At 39.7% G+C, this 24,949-nt stretch overlaps 1 protein-coding gene across 1 annotated transcript in view; it reads right to left on the reverse strand.

The window, feature by feature from the left end:
• Positions 1–2,939: 2,939 nt before the first annotated feature.
• The window catches only part of st6galnac3 (ST6 (alpha-N-acetyl-neuraminyl-2,3-beta-galactosyl-1,3)-N-acetylgalactosaminide alpha-2,6-sialyltransferase 3), a gene marked incomplete at both ends in the record, with an annotated part of 62,779 nt that continues 40,769 nt past the window's right edge, over positions 2,940–24,949 (reverse strand). The window contains 2 exon segments of the mRNA XM_079232624.1: positions 2,940–3,129; positions 5,696–5,803. Coding sequence (XP_079088750.1) covers positions 2,940–3,129; positions 5,696–5,803 — 298 coding nt within the window.

Below are 24,949 nucleotides of genomic sequence, written 5' to 3' on the forward strand. Positions count from 1 at the left end.
AAATCAAACAATGCACCATAACACACATCAAAATCATGAGACAACTAAACAGGACATCAAATCTTACCTCGGTGTGAACCGTATTACAATTTATGGTGGATATGCTGTACAGCAGGTGGAGAGCTGCCACGTGACTGCACAATCACAGGCCGAGTGGTAATGTATAAAAGATGTACGTTAATCATGTAACATGCATGACGTACTGTATGAATTCAATATCACGGGCTGTGTCCCCACAGGGGCAGAAAGAAGTGCAATTTCTAACTGTTCCCGAGGCCCAGATCTTATATTCAGGCTTGCTGAACAGGAGAAATGATACAGTAAGAAATGTTTTTGCTTGACATACATTGTGAGGTGGTTACTTTAATCGCTGGCTGTTCGCAGTGCTGGGATACTGCATACTTCTCCAACACGTGTCGTCCCAGAGGAAATCTGATCCATGACCCCAACTGTGTTACGGTCATACACTGAGCTCCACCGGGTGGAATTTAAAATAGGGCGGTTTTACATTTTGCTGACGCTCCTTTCAGCTAGGTGGACTTACAATGCATCGTGAGTTGTAGGTCATTCTTTGTAAGTTCTCGGGTACCTTACTCTGTCTGGAAAACAGAGACAGATCAGATCTTATTGTACCGTTCCCTCCAGCCAAACAAGTAGCCAACACACGAGAACCCAGAGAGCAGGGGTTTGGTTCTTTGCAGGACAACATTTGCCTCGATCAATTGACATCCAAGCTCAGTGACTGCTATAATTTCACTCGCATGTTTTCACACACGATACAATGACAACAACAAAGAGTCATTATGTTGTTATTTGTAGTTTACAGTTGCATGACTACAAATCCTTCCTTCTTGTAGGAGGAGTTCCTAAAAAAGGTTCCTGGGAAAGTTTGTGCAGTAAAAACGTTCATAGATACATCACATCATAGATTAATTTAAAATACGCATATATTTGTATATGTGTGGTCAGACCTGGGTTGCATTTCTGTAGCCAGAATTTTAGAAATAGGAAGGTCATGAGTCTCCCCAAAACACACCCCAGCACCCTCCTAATTCTGGCCAAAAATACATAACTAACTATTCAGTTATACTTTCTTTAAATCTCCCTTCCCAGCATGAACATCTAAATCTTATTGCAAAGGGGACAAAATGCTGAAAATGATTGGCCTAAAAGTACTTAAATCCAAACATACTTTGTCTAAAAATACTGCAATTGGGTGATACAATCCTCACCACACTGCATTTATGGCAGTGACATTCCTGCCAAGACATCCGAAAACCTGCCAGTTTCAACCTTCATGTCTTTTGACCTGTAAATCACCAAATCCCAAAGCCCAAAATAGAGTGCCTCTGTGTGATAGTAAACAGCGCTCTGCAGCAGGAGTGAGATTGTGAAGCTCAGCTGCAGTATATTATAGTCGTCAGGGACCCTGTGCATCAAGTCGCCTAAATTAGAAGTCTTTGAATCCTTCCAGTCCTCCCCTCTGGGCCACAGCTCTGACCGGGACACTAATCACAGCCTCGAGGCGGGAGAGGAGTCACGGTCACAGAGTGTCTCAGCCCTCCACCAATCCTCGCCAGCCTACACACCTCAGCACTTCACTGATTATTCTTCACTGTCCTGGATGTCCAGATGCATTCAAATGTAATGACCTGAACCAGGAGACACGCACGCTCCGTTCAAAGACAAATGGCAAGATGTGTTCACACAGTGATACTGCACACAAAGAGGCACAACGCTGGATGAGAATATGAGTGTGCGAGAGAGAGAGCATCTTCCTCTGTCTCTCTACAATGAACTGCAGAGTAAATTGCAGGCACAAAATGATAATATAATACAATTAACTTCAAATGGTTTCACTGCACACATAAATCTCTCCCTCTGCGGGGTCACAAATGATTTAACTCCTTCCGTAAGTTTGCACATAGCTTCATGTGCTGTGAGGCCCACACTGTCAACGGCACACTGTTCAACTTTTCTTTGCAGAATAAATTAGCAACCTATCTGGAAACCAAGCCAAAACATGTCTCTTATAGTCAATTTCACAGCATTATATAAAGAAAAAAGCTGACATCTTTGAGTTGTGTGAGTTTGCACACAACATAACAAACTAGCTGATTTACATCCACAACTCTAGTTGACCTTCGAGTTTGACTGAAAGCTGTTTTTATTATGCTTTTTGAAATGTTTGTCGAAGCTTTTTTAGACGGAGCAGAGTAAATTGAAACCTGCCCCCAATAATCCATCAGTCAGTTGAAGGTCTGAATAAGATACTCGTTATAGATTAATTACAGCCTGACAGAAGAAGATGGACACGCAGAGGAAACAGAGTAGGCGAGCTTGTCAGGCGTCCATGGCAACGTGACTCGTCGCTGAAGCAGCTGAGCTCTTCTTCAGCTACAGTCCTGAAAAACATTTAAAATTCGGTTTTTGCAATGTGCAACGCCGGCAGACATGTCAGCCACTGAGGTCACTGAAAGTTGACAGATTGTTGTTACTTCTTCCTGTTGTTTTCTCCTTTTTCTTAATGTTAGTCTTCAAGCCATCCTTTGCTAAACTCACAGAGCAGCGAATGGATCGATTAGTCAGTTAAGAGCAGCGGGCAGTGCACTCGCTGCTCTCAAATTCATGAGAAAAAGACATTTAAAAAAAACAGGAGATATGTTTTTGCTGTCTAGGTTGGTCAAATCTTAACTGTAAGTCTTTCTAATTGTGTGGCCTTAAAAAACAAACAAGTGCTTCTACTCGACAAGAAGCCTTCAACCAACCTTTTTAAATGGATATCAACCAACCAAAATTAATGTTTGTGCACATCAGGGAACACGCTTTCTGTCAATGTAGAGATCCAGCTGGTGCCCAGATGCTGACGATGCTGATGATGCTAATGATTATGATGATGATGATGACGGTGTAGCATTTCCATGTCGGTTCAGCCAGGGTCATGACAGCTGCCACGGTGGGTTGAAGAACTTGATGGCGTGAGTTTTGGCCCACTTGGCGAACACAGACTTCTCTGTGATGAAGCGGTGCCCGCCGTAGGGGGCGCTCTCATGGAGCAGATACTCTGCACATTCGTCCCGACTGCCTGCCTCGTAGTAGTGATAGGGAACCTTTCTGTAACCCTCCGTCCTTCACAGGAGCGAGAGAGAGAGAGAGAGAGAGAGAGAGAGAGAGAGAGAGAGAGAAAAAAAAACATTTCAATTATTAATAATTTCAACTGATGTTCCCCCAAACATTTAATCCTGCCATTTTGGCCAGTTGCATTTTTGCAGTGTTTTAAAGTCGAGCCCCTTATATAGGCATCTGTTACATTTTTAGTCTTCAGTAACCTGAAGCACTTTCACTTTAAGATTTGAGTGAAAGAAGGTCTTGCAACTTGTTGCAGCTTTGAAGGAAAGCTGGTCACACTTGGAGAAAACTGGAATCGATGATTCTCTAATAAATACATTTAAAACACATACATTAGGATTATTAAGCTTCAGGCGCTACATCATACAGGATTTTAATGTAATTTGACAGTGAAATGAGATGCGACAGGATCGATCTGATTCAGCTTAGCGAGTGATTGGTCGATCAATGCCATTTAATCACAGCGTCCCAATGAAGGTTAAAAGTACATTGGGCTGTAGTTACATCATCATGTCATTGATGATTCAAACCGTCTATTGTTACACATTTTTGCTGTCCAAATCAATTATTCCAAGCATGCTGCCCACTAAATTGGTTACTGAAGATTGTATTTTCCACATATAAAGAATGTGGTCACCAGTAAAAAAAGTCTAATATCTATTTGAGTTACTAATATGATTTTTGGCATTAATTTACCATATATATCAATGTGTGATAATGAATAATTCATTTAATCATATCACTTCCCCTGAGTTAGAAGTTTAATTATAGTATTTTTTTTATGGTTGTTGTAATGTGGCACAGATGTTTGTCACCAGGCTTCAGTTCAAAGTGCATCGATTATCTGAATTGAGATTTTCTGTGTAGGTTATACTATTACATACAAAAATAATACATATTAGATTTAAAAGTATAGTGTTTTAACAGGATTTTGCCTGTGACGCCAAATTTGGGGCCAAAGCATTTTCAGGATAGTAAATTACAGCTTTAAAAACTATAATATGAACTATTACGCAAACTAAATTATTGAACTATTAAACTGAAGATCCTTCAGGACAACGTTTAGCAGTTTGAACTGATGCTGCCCCGGGACGGTTCTCCTCTCGGCAGGGTTCCCTCATTAAAAAAAATGTTGTCGGCTAAATTGATTCAATAAATACTCTTATTGCCGCAACAAACAAATACCAATAATCATGAACAATGTTCTTCCCTATTCTGAGCCAAAGGTAAATCTGAAAACATCCAAAATATATTGAGTACAGTCAGGAAGTTAAGCCATTCATACCTGCATTTCATGATGATTGGCTCTGTTTACAGTTTGCATCGTCAGACCATTAAAAAGAATGAGGAATCAATAAAAACAGGAGCAGCAGAATAGATTCATTGAGCACTCTGCAGCTGGTATATAACAGCAAGTGACGGCTTTATGAGAAAATGACTTGTGAAACAATTTCTTTGGGAGAATGAACACAGACAGAAGAGAAACAGCCATCACCACAGCGAGAAAGCAACTATGGCTGTCTGCCAGCTAACAGTAATACACAACCCAATCACTGGCTCTCTCCTCTCGGTGTCACACAGGGATGTGCACCAGCGTTAACAAATAAATTGAATTTCACCCTCTCTGCAGCACCTGTTGAAGCTCCATTACCACATATCTGCTGAGGTCAATTCTGACTAGATCTTTAAACATCGTCACACACAACTTCACTTCTTCTCTTTGTTGCCAAACTTGTGTCACACTAAATTGTCCTTTCAGAAACTTAGCGAAAGACAATATCTTCCCGTCTCACGCAGGAACGGAATGAAATAAGTGGGCAACAGACAGGGAAGGAGCCTTTACCTGCCTCACTGAATGATAAAATCCTCTGTGCTGGTTGAATTATCGCTCCTCTCTGCCATGTGTCTGCAGCTGTTTATGTTTCAACTCCCACTGTGCACGGGGAACAGCGAGAGGATAACAGGCAGGATTTTCACTGTGTATTAGGTAAAAGTATGTGACCCGGGGGATAAAAAGAGCTCCGGTTGAGCTGAGTGGAGGGGAGGCGTAGGGAGAGAGCGGTCGAGTCAATCGAGGCTGAGACGACCGAGCAGCCGTGCCTGGAGCAACAGCGTCTTGTTTGTCATCCCTCCTATGTCCTCACAGCCAGACAGCAATCACTCACCCAAAAGTCTGAGAACAATGACAGGCCGATATACAAATAAAACTTTAAGCAGGAGAGAAATTGGGTACAGCAGCCCAGCCGCCCGCAGCAGCAGCAGCAGCAGCAGCAGCAGCAGCAGCAGCAGCAGCAGCAGCATCAGAGACTCTGCAGTCTGCTGGGTATTCTAGGCAGGAGAACATAATGGTATTCACGGCACAGAGAACCCAATATGGATTTCAACATAGAAACTCAGCCATTAAACCCAAACTGAGGAATTGGAAATGTATTCCAACAGGGCAGTCCGTGATTATGGGAGGCTGCGATTGGCCAGCGCTGCTGTGAATGTCAATCTAGTTTCAAAGATTTTGTCGGAGCATGTGCATTTTTCATCCAAGTATCTAGGGTGATTGTTGGTGTCTTACTTGCAGTAGGTGTCATTTATCATGCCGTAGATATGGATCTCTTTGCACATGTCCATGGCGAGGATAAGCGTGAACCAGCCGGTGCTGAGGTAGGAGCCGGACTGGATCCTGCAAACATACAACGTCAGCCCTTTCAGTCAAATATTCATTTGCAAAAGATTTTTCTTTTTAAATATGATTTGCATGAAAATGAAAACATCTATAGCGTTTGCAGGACTCCATTTCTTTGACCTTTGTACCCGTTACTCTTGTGTGCTTGTAATTCAGCTGATTTCAGAATAACAATGATTCTAGCAGCTGTTCGTATTGTAAATTGAGCCTCAGCTATGGGATTAAAAATGCAAATGTCCTGTAAATGCATCTGCAGCACAGCCCTCAGCGTGTAACCATATGTCTGGTATACTGAAAGTTTCACAAGTAATGTCTCTAATTGACTATTGTGTACATCAATAGTTCAAGAGGTTGGAAAATCCACACTTCAGTATGTGTGTATATATATATATATATATATATATATATATATATATATATATATATATGTAAAAAGATTCAAGGGGTGAGAAAAGAAACACACTTTATTGGTTTGGTGAACAGCTCATCACAACAGCAGCCCACACGTCGTCCCCGTGTGAATGATGCAGGAACCCCGTAGGCCAATCAATAAAAACATGCATAATCCTTTCATCAGCATCAAGCTCGTGTTGTTATGGCCTCTCAAGCTTTGATCATTTTCAAACACACAACACACTGTAGAGACGCATCATCACTCGAGGTTTTGTCAAAACCAGACTAGTAAGTGGGTCATAAAGTGTGCACCTGCATGGCAGGTGGCCCTGCATTCCCACAGGACCCCCTGGCTTTCAGCAGTGGAGAATGCTACAAGGAGCAAGAGAGCTTGTATAAATTAGACAGAGTTGCGCAACAGGATACTGATCATGATGAGGGGGGAAATAGCTCCATCACCACAGTGTGATACAGCATAGCTATTATGGAGGACCACAGATAATGGTAATATTAATTATAATAATGATAGCTAACATCTTTAGGCACCTTTGAAAATAGAGTTTACAAAGTGATTTGACAGACAAAGGAAAGAAGAAAGCAATATAACAGCTGAAAGCCAAACAGTAAGTAAGTAAGCAAATGATGATGAAAGATAAGAACAGAACAATTAAAGAAAATAAAAAGCATTTTATTAATTGATATCTACCTGGAGAATAAACACAAGCATTATTCAAAAATAATTACAAATTAATAAATGTATCATTTCAAAACAGATAGATACACCAAAGTGCTGCTCAGAAACAGCAAACTAAAGAACAAGACAAAACAGAAGCTGCAGAATTAACTTGCATGAATCCTAAAACTGCACGGATATTTGTAACGGCAAACACTGGAAGCCATGATGCATCCTGTCAGAGTCACCATGCAGTAACCTGCACTTTATTCTTCAAGTTCCTTTGACAGCTCCAGCTCCAGCTGTCTACTGTGGCTGTTTTGGGATCATCACCATGAAAAGCATTCAACACAAACTCCAGCTGTTTTCAAAAAAATGTTAACGCTCGAATGTCTACTTATTAGCCTTCATTGTGTGTTTCTACCAGCTGTGATCAGGTCAACTACATAACAAATTAATCATTTTCAGTTGTATAATTATTCAATGGGAAACTGTGCTGATGGTGGCCCTAAATTAAAGGTCAGGGAATAATAACAACTATTAAAACTCATCCTGAAAAGGACATGAATGTTTGTACAAACAATTATGTCAAGACCTTTCACTTTAAAAAAAATAAAAAATCGAGGAAAGGTCAGGGGTTCACCAAAGTTACTGACATTCATCGTTATGGAGCCATGAATATGGTAGAAAATGTGATGGAAATCCAACCCATGGTTGTCGAGGTATTTCAGTTTGGATAAAAGTAGAGGCTCAACTGTCATAAAGTCATGCTGCAAAAGATTAGAGGAAAGTCTTATAAAAAATAAGCCATTTGGTGCAACAGTACAAATTCTCTGCTGTCCTATCCTGTCAATCATTTCTTAACCTCTCAGACTTGTTTTGCACCTCTCAGATTGAAAACCACTGTCCTAAATAATCTCCCTGTACAGGAAAGAAGGAGGACGCTTTAGGCAGTAGCTGATCGATTTATGGTGATGAACCTTTATCACAGCTAAAGAGGTTATTGTACTGGAGTAAATTTCCATTCACTGAACCTTGTGTGATCCAGAAGTCTCCAAGTCTCCTGCTGGCAAATTAAATCACAAAGCAAAAGACTGGGATCGTGACGCTGATAAAAAAAAAAATCTGCACAAAGCTTTCTAACAGCCTGCAACCAGCTCATTAAAAATATGTAACTTCCATTTCCAGTTGTGTGGAAAATATTGTTGTGAATCCGTAATAATCAACTGTAAAACTCCCTCTTCTCATATTGTTGTGCTGTGAAAGCAGCTGGCATAGAAATGATGGAGGTGTGAATGATTTAAATAAAGGTTAATTCCACAAACAATTCACGTCATATTCCAGCCTGCTGTTCTTCATATCACGGAGAAACATCTCATCTACATTTCTTGTCACGTCCGTCACTTATAGCACCTTGATGAAGAAGACACATCATTTTCTTGCCTCTTTTCAAAGGCACATTGCTGCTAGTTTTTCAAATTATATACAGAAGATGAATTATGATTATAAGCAATCATGAGCATAACCCTTATTAAATCAGGAAAGGAGATGGTGGGGGTGGAAGATGAGATGCCTGGGGATAATAAAAACCAAAAGTTTGCATTACAGAGCTATGTATAAAACCTATTAAAGAGAAAACATTTTAGTTTGACATATTTTGATTTGGTTTTGGTTTGTATTTATGGATCTATAAAATACATTCTTTCCATAATATGGGATTCAAACATGGTCCCAAGATTGTTAAACATCAAGACAGACACATACACATATAACATTACACAATATGAGAGACTCATTTTAATTTCAGTTTAAACACTTGTGGTGACTTTTCTTAAAAGTTAGAATGTCAAACCATATTTGTTTTTATGGGAATAGCATAGTCTAGACATTTCATTCATCACGAGCGTATACTCCATAAATATATACCAGAGTTGTCAAATTGTAACGAAGGAGAAACAATTACACAGAGCAGATTCCATATTTTGACATGTCTGGTTATCGGTGCTGTTTGGGAACACTGAGCAGGTTGAGGCTGCAGTGTCTTGTTCAAGGACAGTTTGACATGACGCCGCTGAGAGACAACCGTGTTGAAAACTTTCTGTTCATAGACTTCTTCAGCCACATGACCAGCGTGCTTACCGCTGCTGCTTTCTGCTGAGGTAAGTCTCCCATCTTTGCTGCTCAGTTACAATTGCTTTGGTGTTTCTACGAGATCAGTCAATAGTGTGAATGAAACTCTTGATGTCTGCGTCCTTGGTGCTCAAGTTCATGAAGTATGAGTTTCTGTAGGTGGTGCTCTTATCGTTATCAGTTCAGCTACAGGGCCAGAGACAGGGTTTTTGAAAACATGAGTCCAAGTGGCCCCCGATTCTCCCAAAGACCATTCAATGAAGATCATTGTGACCAGATCATAAGAAACCATTTATATATATCTTATGAAATTGAAGAGAAGCGTTAGAAGATTAGCATTTAGCTGCGTGGTTGAAGACGTGTAGTCTTGTTCTGCAATATATTGTTTCTTGGCTTAAAAATAGAAATCCAATGACTTTAAAGGACCCTTAAAAACTCACAATGATTAACTGCCAATTACAAATCGTAAACCGCACTGCTAAAAGTAAAACTTATATCCTTAGTAGTAGCTAAAGCCCTGCTTGGCTATAGAGGAGAAGGAGATGGGAATAAGACATAATGGCAGACTCCAAAGACTCGAATGCAGCGCTATCTGTTCAGACCACACCAAAGCCAGCGAGAATAAATCACAGAAACAAGCTGAAAGTAATTTAGAGGCCGACCAGCTAACTAAACTTAACTACTGTAAAATGCATCTTTAATGCACAATTTAATTTACTTTTAATTTCGGCGACCCAACAAACTGTGTCACACACTGACAACTTGGCTGTAAGAAGGTGAAATATTTTTTTTTTTTAAAAAGTAATTAGTTGTAAGTGAAGGAGCACAGAAGGAAAATGGCACATTATCAGTGATGCACCGCTCAGCAGCTCTCAGCTGTCAGAGGTGTCAACACATCACTATTACCTGCATTATTCATTAGCCATTTGCCACTCCAGCAGCAGACACAAATGCAGGCACACACGCATACGTTTGCATGCACACACACACACATCACATCCCTAGACGTGTAGTGAATGTCCTGGAGCAAAAAAAGCTCGGTGGAATAAATAAAGGGGTGGGATATGCTGACCTGATAATTAAAATTTAAAAGCAAATGTGTGGAAGTGGAGACGCAGAGAGACCGACTACTGATAGACTTCAAGGTCTTCAGCAGACATTGTGTTTACCTATGACAATCATAATGGCACAACTTTGCAGAGAGGATGCTGTTATTGTGTGGCCAATTTAAAAGAGAGATAAGGCGCTGTGTGAAGCTGCTCTGGCAGGCGAAAAATGACATCCAGAGCCGGAGGACATAGAGAATGCAATTGGCTTGTTTTGTTAAAGCAGAAAAACACAGTCTTTTACTCAAAGACAACAAACAAAAAGTATTATGAGGTCAGGCTTGACACTGCCTAGCTTTTTACCAATTCCCCTTTAGTCCCCACTGCTACGGCTTTCTTGAAAAATGGAATATAATGAATTGTATGTGGGCACGAACAGAGCTGAACAAATTTGAGAAAATACGTAAAAAGCTCTGTGAAATCTCTTTTTCCTCTCTCTCTCTCTCTCTCTCCAACACGAACCTGAGTCAAGTGAGGCAGGTGTGATTGTGACTGACATACGAGGATGCTGCAGCACTGTCAGCACTAGGAAATGAAGGGTGTTTGAAAAATTAAGTCGGTCACTCTGAGCAGGGTCTAAGTAAATAATCCCTGCAGTCTGACTGAGCCGGAGCTTTTTATGCTTTACCTGCCGACCGCCAGAGGCTAAGGAGCTGCCAGGGATCAGCGAGACTCCTCTACCTCCGACTCTGTTCAATAACTCGCACTTGACATTCACAGCAGGAAAGCTGTCCATGTGTGCCAGAAAATCCGAAGTGACGACCGGTTTAGTCGAACTGTGCTTTATATGTGCCTCTGCAGCTGCACAAATATGATACGACAGCTGTCAAAAACACTTAATATAACTCAACTATTTGGTGAGAAGTTGATCCTCACTTTGGAAGGAAATCACTGTTAAAAAACTGATTATCAACAACACGTCAGACGAAAGTTAATATAATACAATATTAGACTAATGCAAATATTCACAACTAGACACCTGGCGTGTTTGTAGGAGCACCTGGTTGCATAAGAGAGTGCTCAGAATTAAATGTTAATCAACCAATTAAAAGTAAACTAGACACAGAACATATCGATCAAGACTATGGATTTATAGGAGGTATTTCAAAGTTTGGGAAATACACTCATTGAAGAGTCTTAGATGAAAAGATCCATACTCTCATATATTTACTCTAAATTATTAAACTACTGCCAGCAGCTGGTTAGCTAAGCTTAGCACAAGGACCGGCTCAGTGTCACGGTTACAAAAATTGCCTCCCAGCATATCTCTACAGTTCAGGCTGATTGTGTTCCTCCTGTCTAGATATCATGCTCGATCTCTGTGTGTATACTATTTTATTTATTAATTATTTATTAATTTATTTTAGCTTTATTTAAAAAGGGGACATTTGCTGATTTTCATACTTGTATTTTGATTTTCTACTAGAACATTTCTCATATTGTCTGTCTGAATATACCTGTATTCACCCGCTGTTCTGTTTTAGTGCCTGTCTCTTTAAGACACAAAAAACACAGTACAATACATCATCTCTTTTCCAGTAGGGAACTGGCCAAAATGTCAGTGTATGATAAGGGTATATCACATAGTCTCATGTGGTCACATGTTATATAAAATAAAATCAATCATGTTTTAACCTGATGTTCGATGGAACAGTACAATGCGTTTCACTATTTCAATGTCTGATTCTATCTGACTGCAAAGTAAGATTACTTAAAGAGCCGCATCAGTGCAGTATCGTACCAGGTGAGTTTGTGCTTTGGCGTGGAGAGGCCCTCTCACACATCCATCCTTTATCAAGTTGCTTCAGACACCATCTGTAGAGAGCATTTCATCAGACTAGACCGGGTCTTCCTCCCTTCCTAGAGGAGGAGAGTGGGCATTATACAAGCCATCTATCTCCCTCTCATAATCTCCTTTTCTCTCTCATATTCTTCTTCAAACAAATTGCCACTTGAGCCAAGCTCCAGTCGTATGTTGTTGAGGTTTTACAAATGTACCATCTAGCCATAGCCGGTAAACACAATGGTATTTTCAAGAAGGGCCCACTTCACCAGATGCTCGATTTTAAAACTGATCCAATCTCCAGATACATGAGCAGCAGATTTGCCTCCCTTTCTCCATCCAGATATGTTATTCTTCTCCTGGCAGGAATTGCCTGATGCAAATGGCTGTGCGTTGTTAAGTGATTACTTCATACAACAACAGGCTGCGAGACAAGCTGTTGTGTTTCCCATAGGCAAGTTGTGTGGAGAGTAACAACATAGTGTGTCTTCCTGTGTCTCTGAAGCAGCCGAGGAGCCTCTAGGATGATACAGTGACAACATCCAGAGCAGAGCCACAGGGTGAAAACAGGGCTTTTTTTGTAACATTTTTCTTTTTACACAGACCAGAGAGCACAGCAATTTATTTTAATGATGAGAATGAGCATTGCAGCCGTGTAGGCTTGCTGATGCGTTTCTTAATTCTGCCGGCAGGCAATATAAAGCGGTCGGGGTGACCTCCACAACCTGCATTATGAAAAAGACTATTTGCTTTCTTTAAGTCTAGTTTTCTTTACGTTTGTATTAGTATGCTAAACAGGAAGGGGACCTTAACCCTCAAAGAAAAGACACTTGCTGATGCGGAGAAGCCCCCCTCTTTTATTTGGATGAAGGTTGGTCAGAAAGAAGCTTGTTTTAAGATAGTTTTGTGTTTTTTTTCTCTCCAATGACTCTGTCACTTGATATGAACTCATCTCTTTTCTTACAGTAATGTAAAACACACTATATTGTTTTTACTGAATGAGTATATGACTTTTTGTCAGCATGAGGTAGACAATTTTGGTTTTGAGTGAAATATATATATATATATATATATATATATATATATATATATATATATATATATATATATATATATATATATTGGATGCAGTGCTTCCCCTAGGTTTACAGCTTTGATTACACACTTTAAAGCAGTGGTTCTCAAGCTTTTTCTGTAAATAACATCATTTTGTGACTCATCATCTGTGCTTTGACTCCATCTGTGTGCTTTTATAAGAAACAGAATAAAGAAAATTGCAATCACTTTCAAGTAAATCAGATTGCTCCATCAGACAATTATTATTATTATTTTTTAATTGCAATCACTTAGAACAATGAAAATAAAGTTCTATCTGTGCAAAAAATAACTAATATTTAGTTACTACTAAATAGCTCATTGTGGAAAACAATAAGCGATTTTTTTTTTTTTGCCAAGCAAAACAGAATGACTGCAGATATGTGCGCCATCAGGTTGAATCAGTATTAGTGGCTGCAGTGAACTGCTTTCCTCTACACATCTTTCTTTTAAAAACGGGGTTGTAGATTTGATACGACTTATGCTCAACGTTGAGCTGAGATCTGTATTCTGTTTTGAGAGACGCAGCAGCAGATAAGACGATCTCACAGAGACTTCTGGCAAAACGCCAAAAATCGGTGAGTCACGCATGCGCAACCGCAACCTGTTAACGACGTACCGTAACTATTTACCCGAAAGTACAGGCATTTCTCCATGTATTTATTAATGACTTAGTTGTATGTCCGTGTACTTTGAACTTTTGTAATATATGAAGCTAACAGGCTCATTGTTGGTAGAAGACGCGAGCACTTTGTCTCGTTTCACTTGGAGCAGAAGAGCTGCTGCGGGTTCAGAGAGCTGCGCCGCTGCTCCTCACAGGAGAGCTGCTGTTGCCATCTTCACCCTGGGAGCGTTTAAAACGCAGATATAGCGGTCTGCTTTTACGCGACATATTTTTCAACGCTCTCTGTCCGCTGCTGTGTGTGTGTGCTCAGTGCTCACGTGTGTGTGTGTGTGTGTGTGTGTGTGTGTGTGTGTGTGTGTGTGTGTGTGTGTGTGTGTGTGTGTGTGTGTGAGTGCGTGCGTGCGTGCGTGCACGTGTCTGTGCGCATCGGGGCAGCACTACGCCGCGCGCGATACAGAGAGCAGAGGAGAAGTGTTAACGCGAACATGTAGAGACTGAAATGACATGCTGTCGTGTGGATAAGATCAATAAAATATGGCCGTTTAGTTTGTTTAATAACAGAACGAGGTGTAGACCTGTTCCATTGGAAAGAGAACCTTAAATGCCGACTTGTGATCTGGCACTATAGAGAAAATTACAGGGGGGCAGGGTGTTTCTTTAGGGGGCGCCCCGCCTCCCTATTATAACGGTAGATGGATTGCCAAGAAATTTGGTTCACACATCCTTGATGATTTATTGAAACAATCAAATCAAGTTTATGATTATGATTACGGTAGTTGGCAAATATTAGCATGCTTACATGCTGAACTAAGATGGTGATCATAGTAAACATTTCAGCTGTTAAGCATGAGAATGTAGAATTTGCACGAGGTGGCTTCATAGGAGGCGGCGACCTGAGTTGATGGTCTCAAGTCTTCTTCAATACAGCATGATGCTCATTAAGGAAATGACAGTCCCATTTAGAGTAAAATAGAAGATAAAGCAGGGTATGCTTTATGGTGGGCTTGTGATTGACAGGTTGCTACCACGGCATTGTCCATGCTTCAGAGTCTTGAAATTAAAATGTGCTGGAGAAAATGTGGCATATCACCGAGGACTCTGCGCAGCTTCACCAGTTGCATCATAGAGAGCATTTTGACCAGCTGCATCACTGTGGCCTAGGAGCAGCATCGCCATGGACCACTAACGCCTGTAGAGAAACCATCAGGGGTCCTCTACCATCTCTGCAGGACATCTACTACCGCGGAGTCCATAGAAGAGCCTACGGCATCATCAGACAAGTTTTTCACACTTCAGCTTTCTAGCAAGAGGTACAGAAATGTGAAATTCAGGACTTATAGACTGAGGGATACAAAACAAATATAATTAAATAAAAACTGAAAAGTGAACATAATGCAAATTGTAGAAATAAACTGTAAATATAGTGGACTAGGGCTGCACAATAAAGAAAGGAAGATTTTCATTTTCAGAATCCCTACATATTTCAAAACTTCACTAACATTTTGCTCTAATGGTTGTGTATTAAGCAGAGAACATGTTATTTCTGCTTACAAGGTCTTATCTTTCCGCTTTCCCTCCTGAGTTTTGTTTGGATTCAATTTTGAGATATTTTATTAGTTGGATTTCTAAAGAACAAATAGCATGACAGTTGTACAGTTTTCTTCTCTTATTTAGTTGAGCACTTATCTTTTCACTTTGTTTTAAACATTTAGCTGAATATAGCAGGTTTGGTGTTGGTGAGGTGAATCTGGTGCCCAGTTTAGTCTAGACCTCAGTAACGCGCGTTCCTACGTTACTCAAGACATTTTTACCAGTCCGAAAAGTTCTCTTTTAGTGGCGCGCGAGTCACACGACACTTCCTGCATGAACAATCTATCACAGAACTCCGATCTGAGTGATTTGAGTGACGTAGCTGCTGGTGCGTAGAAGGAGGGAAGCGGGGAATGGATGAGACGGAGACGGAGTGCCCGGATCCAACTGGGAGGTTCTCTCCAGGTTCCCTAGGATTAAGGATATTGCAAAGCAATACAACACTCAATTCCATCAAGTTCACCTGTCTGTAATGAAGTGGAGCTTCTAATGAGGACAAGACACGTCTGGTATGAACGGAATCACTTTACTGGTGCACTGCAGTATTACAACTGTTAAAGCGATTGAGAACGCGCTCTTGCACCTGACATGTATATATTTTCCACACGTAACATCAACATTAGTTAGCGTCAACAAGCACGTATCATTGTACTGTCAATAAAAGTAAAAGTAAAAGCACTTCCTGTTTACATGCTCTTCACAATAAGAGTAAATCATGTAATAAAACAAGTTACAACACTGTCGAAAGGCTTTTCAGCCTGGGCAGTATTGTTCTGACCCCAAGGAGGAACAGGCTGTCGGATAAAAGATTCAAGAGACTTTTACTCATGCGATACAATCGCTATTTTGAAGAATAGAGAAAAATTATAAACTTCATAGGATATAGTGCACTTTCTGTTTATTTAGGCAAAGATGAAGTGGATTTTCTGTTTATTTAATTGCATTTTCAGTTTCTATTTTTTGGGTTAAGTGCATTTCTGTTTCTAATTTATAGGAAAAAGTGCCATTCATTTTTCTATTTTTCTTAAACCACTACAATGATTCCTATAACAAGCTGGTTTTGTTCTTAGGAGTCGGCCCCCATTTGGTTTAGTGGGGTCTCATGTTTCCAAAAGCCTGTTTTTAATGTGTTATGCTGTTTGACCGACCTGAATGTCCCCACCATACACAGCCTCTTGTATCCTGTTGTTTGTGGATTTTAAAGTGAGGCATATTTCTTTGGTCAGACAGTGTGAACAGGGTTAATGTTCGTTCAAGTTAATGGCTGAGTTTTATATGCCATTTTGTTTTACATGTTTACAATACACTATGTGGAAAGGCTAAGAGATGCCCTTTATTGAAAATAAAGTGATGAAAGGGCCATGATGTTTGTACATGTATCTTTGCGGTTAATTTGGACATTTGCTTAAAAAAAAAAGGAAAGTAAAGTAACTAGTAGTGAAGTTACTTTTCAAATGCAGTAACTAGTAAAGTAATCTAGTTACAATTTTCAGAAGTAACTAGTAACTTGTAACTAGTTACTTTTTCTGAGTAACTACCCCAACACTGTGAACAACATGCTATTTATAGAGAGAACAACAGGTGCAATCAATGTACTAATCAACACATGAGAGTCCTTAAACTAATTAAATCAGACAAAATGAAGAAAGAAGCAAATCAAGCAGAACATTAATCCCCCACTGTTTGTGAAATAAATGATATTTTTAGACAATTAATTAATATTAATACAAAGTTCCCTTGACGTTGTCTTTTTACAAACTGTATATCAGGGGTGGCCAACCAGTCAGAGACTAAGAGTCACATGTTTTACTGTCATACACATGGGAACACATGAACATCACCCCATCCCTTCTTCACCCCCTCTAATAAGAACATGCATGTGGTCTGGGGCAGTGGTTCAACTGGTCTGGCTGCAGGACTCACCATCACCCCGGAATAACAAGCCGCGACCAAAGCGAGGAACATTTTCAACTTCTCAATTTGATTTAATGAAAATATGGTGCCGCTTGAACCTGAGATAGTATCACAGTATGCCAAACACAGAAATATTCCCTTTCACACTCAATTAAAAACCTAAAAGTGCATCTTAAGGACACAAGGTAATACAAGACACATAATAATGTTATAAACTCACACAAGTAAAGTGTGTTGTGAACGCAGCATTGAGGAGTGTGTGAATATTCAATTCAATTAAGTTTATTTTATATAGCCCAAAATCACAAATTAAAATGTGCAATCTGTACACATAACATCCTGTCCCGGGGCCTCACATCAGATCAGTGACTGAAATAAAGATAGTAAAAATCCCTTACAGGAAAACAGGAAGAACCCTTCAGGAGAGCAACAGAGGAGGATCCCTCTCCCCGGATGGACAGAAGCAATAGATGTCATGTGACCAGAATGAACAACGTAACAGAGTTACAACACATTACATCAATATGACTGAAATTGAATAAACTGCACTCTTAAAAAAATCCCTTCAAAATAATAGCACAGGATTTATTTATTTTTAAACGGGTCCGCGACTGACTGAAAACGGCTCCGCGATTACATGGCTTTCAAGCCGTCGCCCCTTGTGTTTGACACCAGTGGTCTAAAGTATTTGCAAAATCAATAAAAAGATTTTTTTTAAAAACAACAACAAAAAGAACACAAACTTCGATATGAACGTAGGAGCCGCATGAAACCAGGCAAAGAGCCGCATGCGGCTCGGGAGCTATGGGTTGGCCAGGCCTGCTGTATATCATTATCTGTCTCAAGGTAAAACAAGTCTGGTGTTTTTCACAAGAAAGATATATAGATACAATAAATTGATTTCTTATTTCTCTGGGACCATGTTTGCATTGAAACACTAACAGTCAGTGCCCATTTGTGACTGTACTGCTCAATAAATATAAAAGATGAAGCTCAAACAATTTTTTGCTCTTTTTGTATCTTACTCAATAAATAAAACCCATGAAAAGATCAAAATCTATTTGATTTGATCCTATTAGCAGGTATTGTCTGAATAGTGATTTATTCACGCACACTTTAAGGAGATGAGTTTTGTTCAATGTTTTATTAATAGTAATACGCTGATATTTATACTTTATATTTATAGCCTATATTTAAAGATGCACTGATTTAAATGCCGAATCCGATTTTTGCCGATACAGAGTTTTTTTTCTCAAACCTATACTTGAAGGCAAGGTTCAAGTAATGATCAAGAAGGAGCAGCCACAGTGAGCTGTTGGATGAAAAGCTACAAGTGACAGGCTGCACGCCTCCAACTTCTCAGCGAGGTAACGAACTAACTTTCACTTTTTGCACGATTGCAGACTCTTCAGACTGCGGTTGCTCACAGAATGATGGAAGAGGGGCATGAATAGGTAAAACAGCAAGGATGAACAATTTTAAGTGAGATTTTGTGCAGCACAGGACTGGATGTTAGCACCTCTGGTCAGTCATCTCCACCGGATGTTTTACAGCCTTGAGGACCTGCGGTTTGAATTTCTGTTAAAGTTGTTTCTTTGTCCAGAATGTTTTGACAGTCTTGGAGAATTTTTTTTGAGTAGTTTAGTATATGGACAACAATTCAAATATGTTTATGAAAAAATTGGAAAAATTACTCCCTTTTTTTCAGTAATGATATATTGTCTTCATAAAAAATCCCCAAAGACAGTTGGTTCAATTATTTTTTCTTCAGGAATGTAGCAATCTCTTTTCTTGAAGATTAGTGCTTTGTGCTGCAGTACTTTAGGGCCTGATTATATTGTATTGTATTCCCAGGGGATCTCTTAGATTCTGGATCAATAATCTCAGCTGTTTTCACATTTTCTCCAATGACCCTTATTTAAAAAAAAAAATATGTTCACACTCAATCTCTGCTGCTGTATGATTCACTTCAATCCACAATTTCTCTCTCTGACCCTTTCAACCTCCGTCTTCTTCTTCCTCTCCCTCTCTGTTTACCCATCTCTCTGCTCTGACCCTCTGTTCTCTGACTCACCCTCTCCTCCGAGTTAATGGCCTTCTTGTCCTCCTGAAGCATCTGTCAATATGAGCAGAGTGAGAAGACGAAGGACAAAGGGGCTGGTAAAAAGGGACAGAAAGGCTCTGCACTCCCAGCAGAGAGCTGACAGTTGTCACACTGCTGTGACATTTTGCACAAACGATTTTGTAAAGTGAAGTAGTCACTGAATAGCTAATCTCAGGTACAGAGAGCTTTCTGCCATCAGAGTCAAGTTGTGCTCCATTTCAGTGGTGATGGAGACCATCAGGGACAGGACTGAGGACTCTGTGCCGACAAAAATTAGAATACCAGTCGAGTAGAATTGTATTCTTAACCTTTTCCGAAGTGTCCCAGAAAAAAAGTCAGATCATCAAAGCATGCTGCTGATGTTACATGTATTCATCGACACTGTCATCACTACTCAGCATTTTCTAATGTGAGATCTCACTCAGCTTGCGGAGAACAATGTCTGCCTGTTTGAATGATAACCAATCTTTAACTTTTTAGCAAGGTGATATCTGACTGATATTTCAGTGGGGCCAAAAAATGGGGCCACATCAGTGAAACATGCCTCATTAACCCAAAAGGAAATGCTGCAAAAGTGAAAAGTGTCAGAGGTCTAATGGTTAAGTTATTGAGCCGAGCCAAAATCCAGATTCTGTTATGTTTTCTTTCTTTATAAAGTTTGTCTGATGTTTCTGATACAATAACCTGCCTGCCACCTTCTGAGAGTGTGTCATCAATGTTGGCATTATTTAATCCAGTGCACACACCTTCACGTCATAGCTTCTGTATTGATTTAACAGGATGGATACATCACTCAAAACAACCCCACCCCAACAAGAATAAGTGAAACTAAGTGAAAATTCAATCCGATTATCAAGCCAATGTAAAATAGCTGACCTGCACTGGCTTTTGTCCAAGTAGACTAATGCTAACCAAAGCCTATGACTTGGCTACTTTTGATTTTGTACCTACATTCATGAGCTGCTTTACAGTGCACCTACATCCACTACTTTGGCTTAGTCTAGATTTAATCAACTTTCAATATTGACTGATATGAGGGAGCTTGGATAATTATATAATAATCACATCTGATAGCATGATTGTAATCCTGTCATATGTATAAAAATACATGGATAGCAAAATATTTTTTATGAAAGAGGACTGCTTCTGACATGATGGTCATAATGACACAACTGACTTTCTACATAATAATAGTTTATTTGAGAATTTTCATTCAGGATTTAGAAAACACCACAGCACAGACAGCACTGCTGAAAATGTCTAATGACCTTCTGATTGCATCAGATAAAGGACATGTCTCTGTTCTTGTCTTGTTAGATCTTAGTGCTGCGTTCAACACCATTGACCATCACATCCTATTACAGAGACCAGATCAGTCGATTGGCATTAAAGGTACCGCACTAAACTGGTTTAAGTCCTATTTATCAGATCAATCTTAGTTTGTATATGTAAACGATGAGGCCTCGATGACCACCAACGTTAGTCACGGAGTTCCACAAGGTTCTGTGCTTGGACCAATTTTATTCACCATATATATGCTAATAAAGTCTCTTAAATCTCTCCAGTTGAACCAGAATGCTACAGCTCGTGTACTAACAAAAAATAAGAAAAGAGATCACATTACTCCTGTATTAGCTGCTCTCCACTGGCTCCCTGTAAAATCAATAATACGATTTAAAATCCTTCTCCTTACCTACAAAGCCCTGATTGGTGATGCACCATCATATCTTAAAGGAGCTTATAGTGCCACATTACCCCACTAGAGAGCTGCGCTCACTGAATGCAGGGTTACTTGTGGTTCCTAAACTCTTAAAAAGTAGGATGGGAGCCAGAGCTTTCAGTTATTAAGCTCCTCTTATGTGGAACCAGCTTCCACGTTCAGTCCAGGGGGCAGACACAGTCACCTCATTTGAGAGTAGACTTAAGACTTTCCTCTTTGATAGCGCTTATAGTTAGGGCTGGCTCAGGTTTGCCTGGGTCCAGCCCCTAGATATGCTGCTATAGGCCTAGACTGCTGAGGGACATCTTAGGATACACTGAGCTCCTCTCCTCGTCTCTCTCCCCTTCTATATGAATTCATGTCCCCGTCAATGCACATTACTAACTTTGCTCTTTTTTCCGGAGTCTTTGAGCTTCACAGGTTTCCATGGATCATGGTTTTATCTGGACCGTGGTCTTGCCCGGCACCTTCTGCTATTATCATTATTAGTTGCATTACAATTAGTACAATTAGTAGTTAGACATTAGTATTGCCAATACCATTACTGCTTTTATTATCATTGTTTTTCTACTATATCCAACCTTTTCATCATGCCTACTACTCATCATATGCATTGAATGTGTGTTGTAACTCTGTTGTGTTGTTAATTATGTACACATGATATCTATCCCACTTCTGTCCATCCTGATAGAGGGATCCTCATCTGTTGCTCTCCCAAAGGATTCTTCCCCTTTTCTCCTCGTTAAAGGTTTCTTTGGGGGAGTTTTTCTTGAACTGATGTGAGGGTCCAGGGACAGAGGATGTTGTATGTGTACATATTGTAAAGCCCTCTGCGGGAAATTAGTAATTTGTGATTTGGGGCTGGACAAATTGAACTGATGTTTGTGGGATTGTTTAAAAAAAAATAAAACCACATTTTTCATAAGCTTGTACTTCCTTTATATCCAGGACCAAGCGTCTGTTTGTTTACTCTAATAGCGATGCTTTGATTTATTCATATTAACCTAATTCTATAAATACTACTGTGGAGAGAACAGATAATAAGATGATGCAGTAAGATATACATGCCTTTATATAGTCCTGTAAATTGTTAAATCTACGAGGAGGGAGACGGTGGAGAGCTGCTGCTTCTCCTTTCTTGACACGTTCTCCCCTGCAGAGTCTTTGTGCTGTTAGCATGATTCCGGCTGCTGTGTTCACTGACACTCTGCATGTGGAGAACATCCATCACCCTAACTTGCTTTACAGTCGCAACACTTGTCCCCTGTCGCGTAAAAAAAACACCCAAAAAACTAAAAAAAACAAATGACCGACCAGATGGTGTTAAATGTGGAAAGCAAAAAGTTACATATTCCCCCCTCTGACTCCCTCTTGCATCCTCGCAGCGATCCTTGCCCTCTCCTGACATGCATGGAGCTCACGGCGAGCGGTTTCCACTGATCTCCTCATCTCCGCCTGGCAACCGCGGCACTTTAATAATTCTCTCAGTGCAGAAGAAGGCATCTGATGCTTTTATGCCCACCACCACCCCAGCAGTTTTCTCTCATTAATTTCACAGTACCCCTGTGAGTCTGAGGCAAATACTTTTTTAGCCTAAGGAGAACTTAGTCTGAGCTGTCTGCTTTACAACAAACATTTCTACCTCTATGACCCCTGGTCAAAACCCCCTGCATGATTATGTCTTACCTGACTCTTTTGCATTGTTATAATTCATACATCACAGCCATTCAGTGTTAGATTAAATTATTTACAGTGCTGCATATAGCTTTGATAATAAAGCATAATTAACATTGGTATCCTGAAAAAAGGGTAGCTGCCAGGTGCCATTACCCTTGATGAAAAGATTACATTTTAAATTCTTTAAAAAAATTGGACAAAATAAAAAAACATTACATTCCTAATGTTCTATAGCCCCAGAGAGTAAGATGATATTTCTAAGATAGGGGGAAAAAAAATGTTGAAATATCATTTCCATTCATTCTTTTAATTGAGTTCAACTGATTGCACTCAAATGCCACGAAAGTGAGTCAAAGTCAAAAGCCGCCTGAGTTAATTCCAGACAATTACCACCCATATCACTCCTCTGTCTCGGTCACCCTCCTGCTCAAACATCAAAGGAAATTTCTCACCCGTTTCGACTGAAACAACGGGGCAGATATTTCAAAGTGATTATATAACCTTGTTTCTCATTTTAAAAGACAAAGCCAGATTAGTCAACTAGAGCACAGCAGTGAATTGAAATGTGCCACACACCCGAAGAATATTTTCTGTTACATTTTAAGGCATTTAGCTGTCACGCTAATCCTCAGCGTTGTACAATGAATGAAATGGTGAATTCCTACTTGGGTTCTAGTAATTTTAGTATTTTTTAGTGAGGAATAGCTCATGTTTTGTGTCAGTACTTTGTATCATTTCAATATTAACTGCCCTAAATTCCCTTATTGACTGGCTGAGATCAACGCAGGACACATGGAGGACTCGTGGGCTGGTAATGTGCGTATGTGCTGTGGAAACAGTCCTCCTGTCAACCAACCACCTTCCCACAATCCATCTGTCAACAACAACCTCATTTAAAGAAAAAGCTGTATTTAAAAAAGCCTCTTCTGCTGCACCAACTAACTATGAAGTACCTCATACTGGTTATTTATTGATATTATTTGGTTTGTGATTTTTTATTTCTTGGACTGTAAAGATCAATAACAACATTACTTTTCCTGCTTATATGGGTTTAATTGCATATACAATATGTGTCCAAGTCAATGTGCATCTCCTGCAGGCCTACTGTGTGTACTATTGTTGTAATTTCTGTTCTAACCTTTTCATAATAAAGTTGCTTAAAAAACAGCAAAAACTGTATTTGAGTTAAATTATGCATTTATTTTGTCTGATCACCTCAGAGCCCCAAAAATACAGCCCTAGTTAATTATAAGTGTACCGGTAGGTTGCATCTTCTGCAACACACAAACAAATATAGGAAAAATAGTATAACAGTATAACACAGCTATGCAGCTGTAGTTGGTTGTGTCTAGGAAATTAATCAGATGTTAGGACCAGGCGAGACGAACCTTTGACGATAACCTGTGTATGAAAGGCCCCACTTCCGTTTGTGGGGCAGTTGTTCTTTGCCCAACCTGCGTGTTGGCTGTACCCCTCACTGCTTTTGCAATGGCAGCGCTTATTACTTTACTTGTGATCACTTAGTAAATAAATACAGAGAACGAGAGAAGTTGTTGAACTGAATTCTTCCGGGAGCTACACCATGCATCCAATAACTGACACACAGCTTCATCAAATAGGCAGTTTTATTCTTTAACTATTTGCCAGTGCACCAAAAAATGAACCATGTACTCTTGAATTTAGACAATTGCTGATTAATCGATTGCCCAAGAATTGATAATGTTGATAACTGATGAATCACTAATTCAATCAGTAATTTGTTCAGCAACAAGACTAAATGATTATGGCCATGCTAGCAGCTCTCTGAGGCTTTGCTGTGGTGCTATGAGCTAAATGCTAACAACAAGATGCTAACAATGATAATTATAATGTTTAACATGTTCACCATCTTAGTTTTTATGTTAGCATGGTAACATTGGTAATACTTTTTCTCTCTTCTCGATCATAGTCTATGAATATCTCACATTGTGGATCCCCTTGGGCTTTAGGAAAAGGTCATGGATATTTTTCTCTAGTTTCTTACTTGGACTAAAAAACACATTGAAAGATTAATTCCAATAAAATAAAACAAATATTGTTAGTTGCAGCTCCAATTCAGACCTGAAGACAAACTACTGTACTGTACATGCCAAAACCGTTTCACTTCAGAACGGTAAAATTGAGTTATTCATGCAACAGTTTTCTGCAATTCACCAAACACTATCTTGATCAAAGGGACACTTCATGGTTTATAAACCTATTAGCTTCACATTCACTGACAAAAAGCCTCCAGTAAAAGAATCCCATCATTATCCAAGACCCGCACCAAGAACTTAACACACTTCACAGGAGCA

This window comes from Taurulus bubalis (genome assembly GCF_910589615.1).
Source record: "Taurulus bubalis genome assembly, chromosome: 1".
Classification (NCBI taxonomy): Eukaryota; Metazoa; Chordata; class Actinopteri; order Perciformes; family Cottidae; genus Taurulus; species Taurulus bubalis.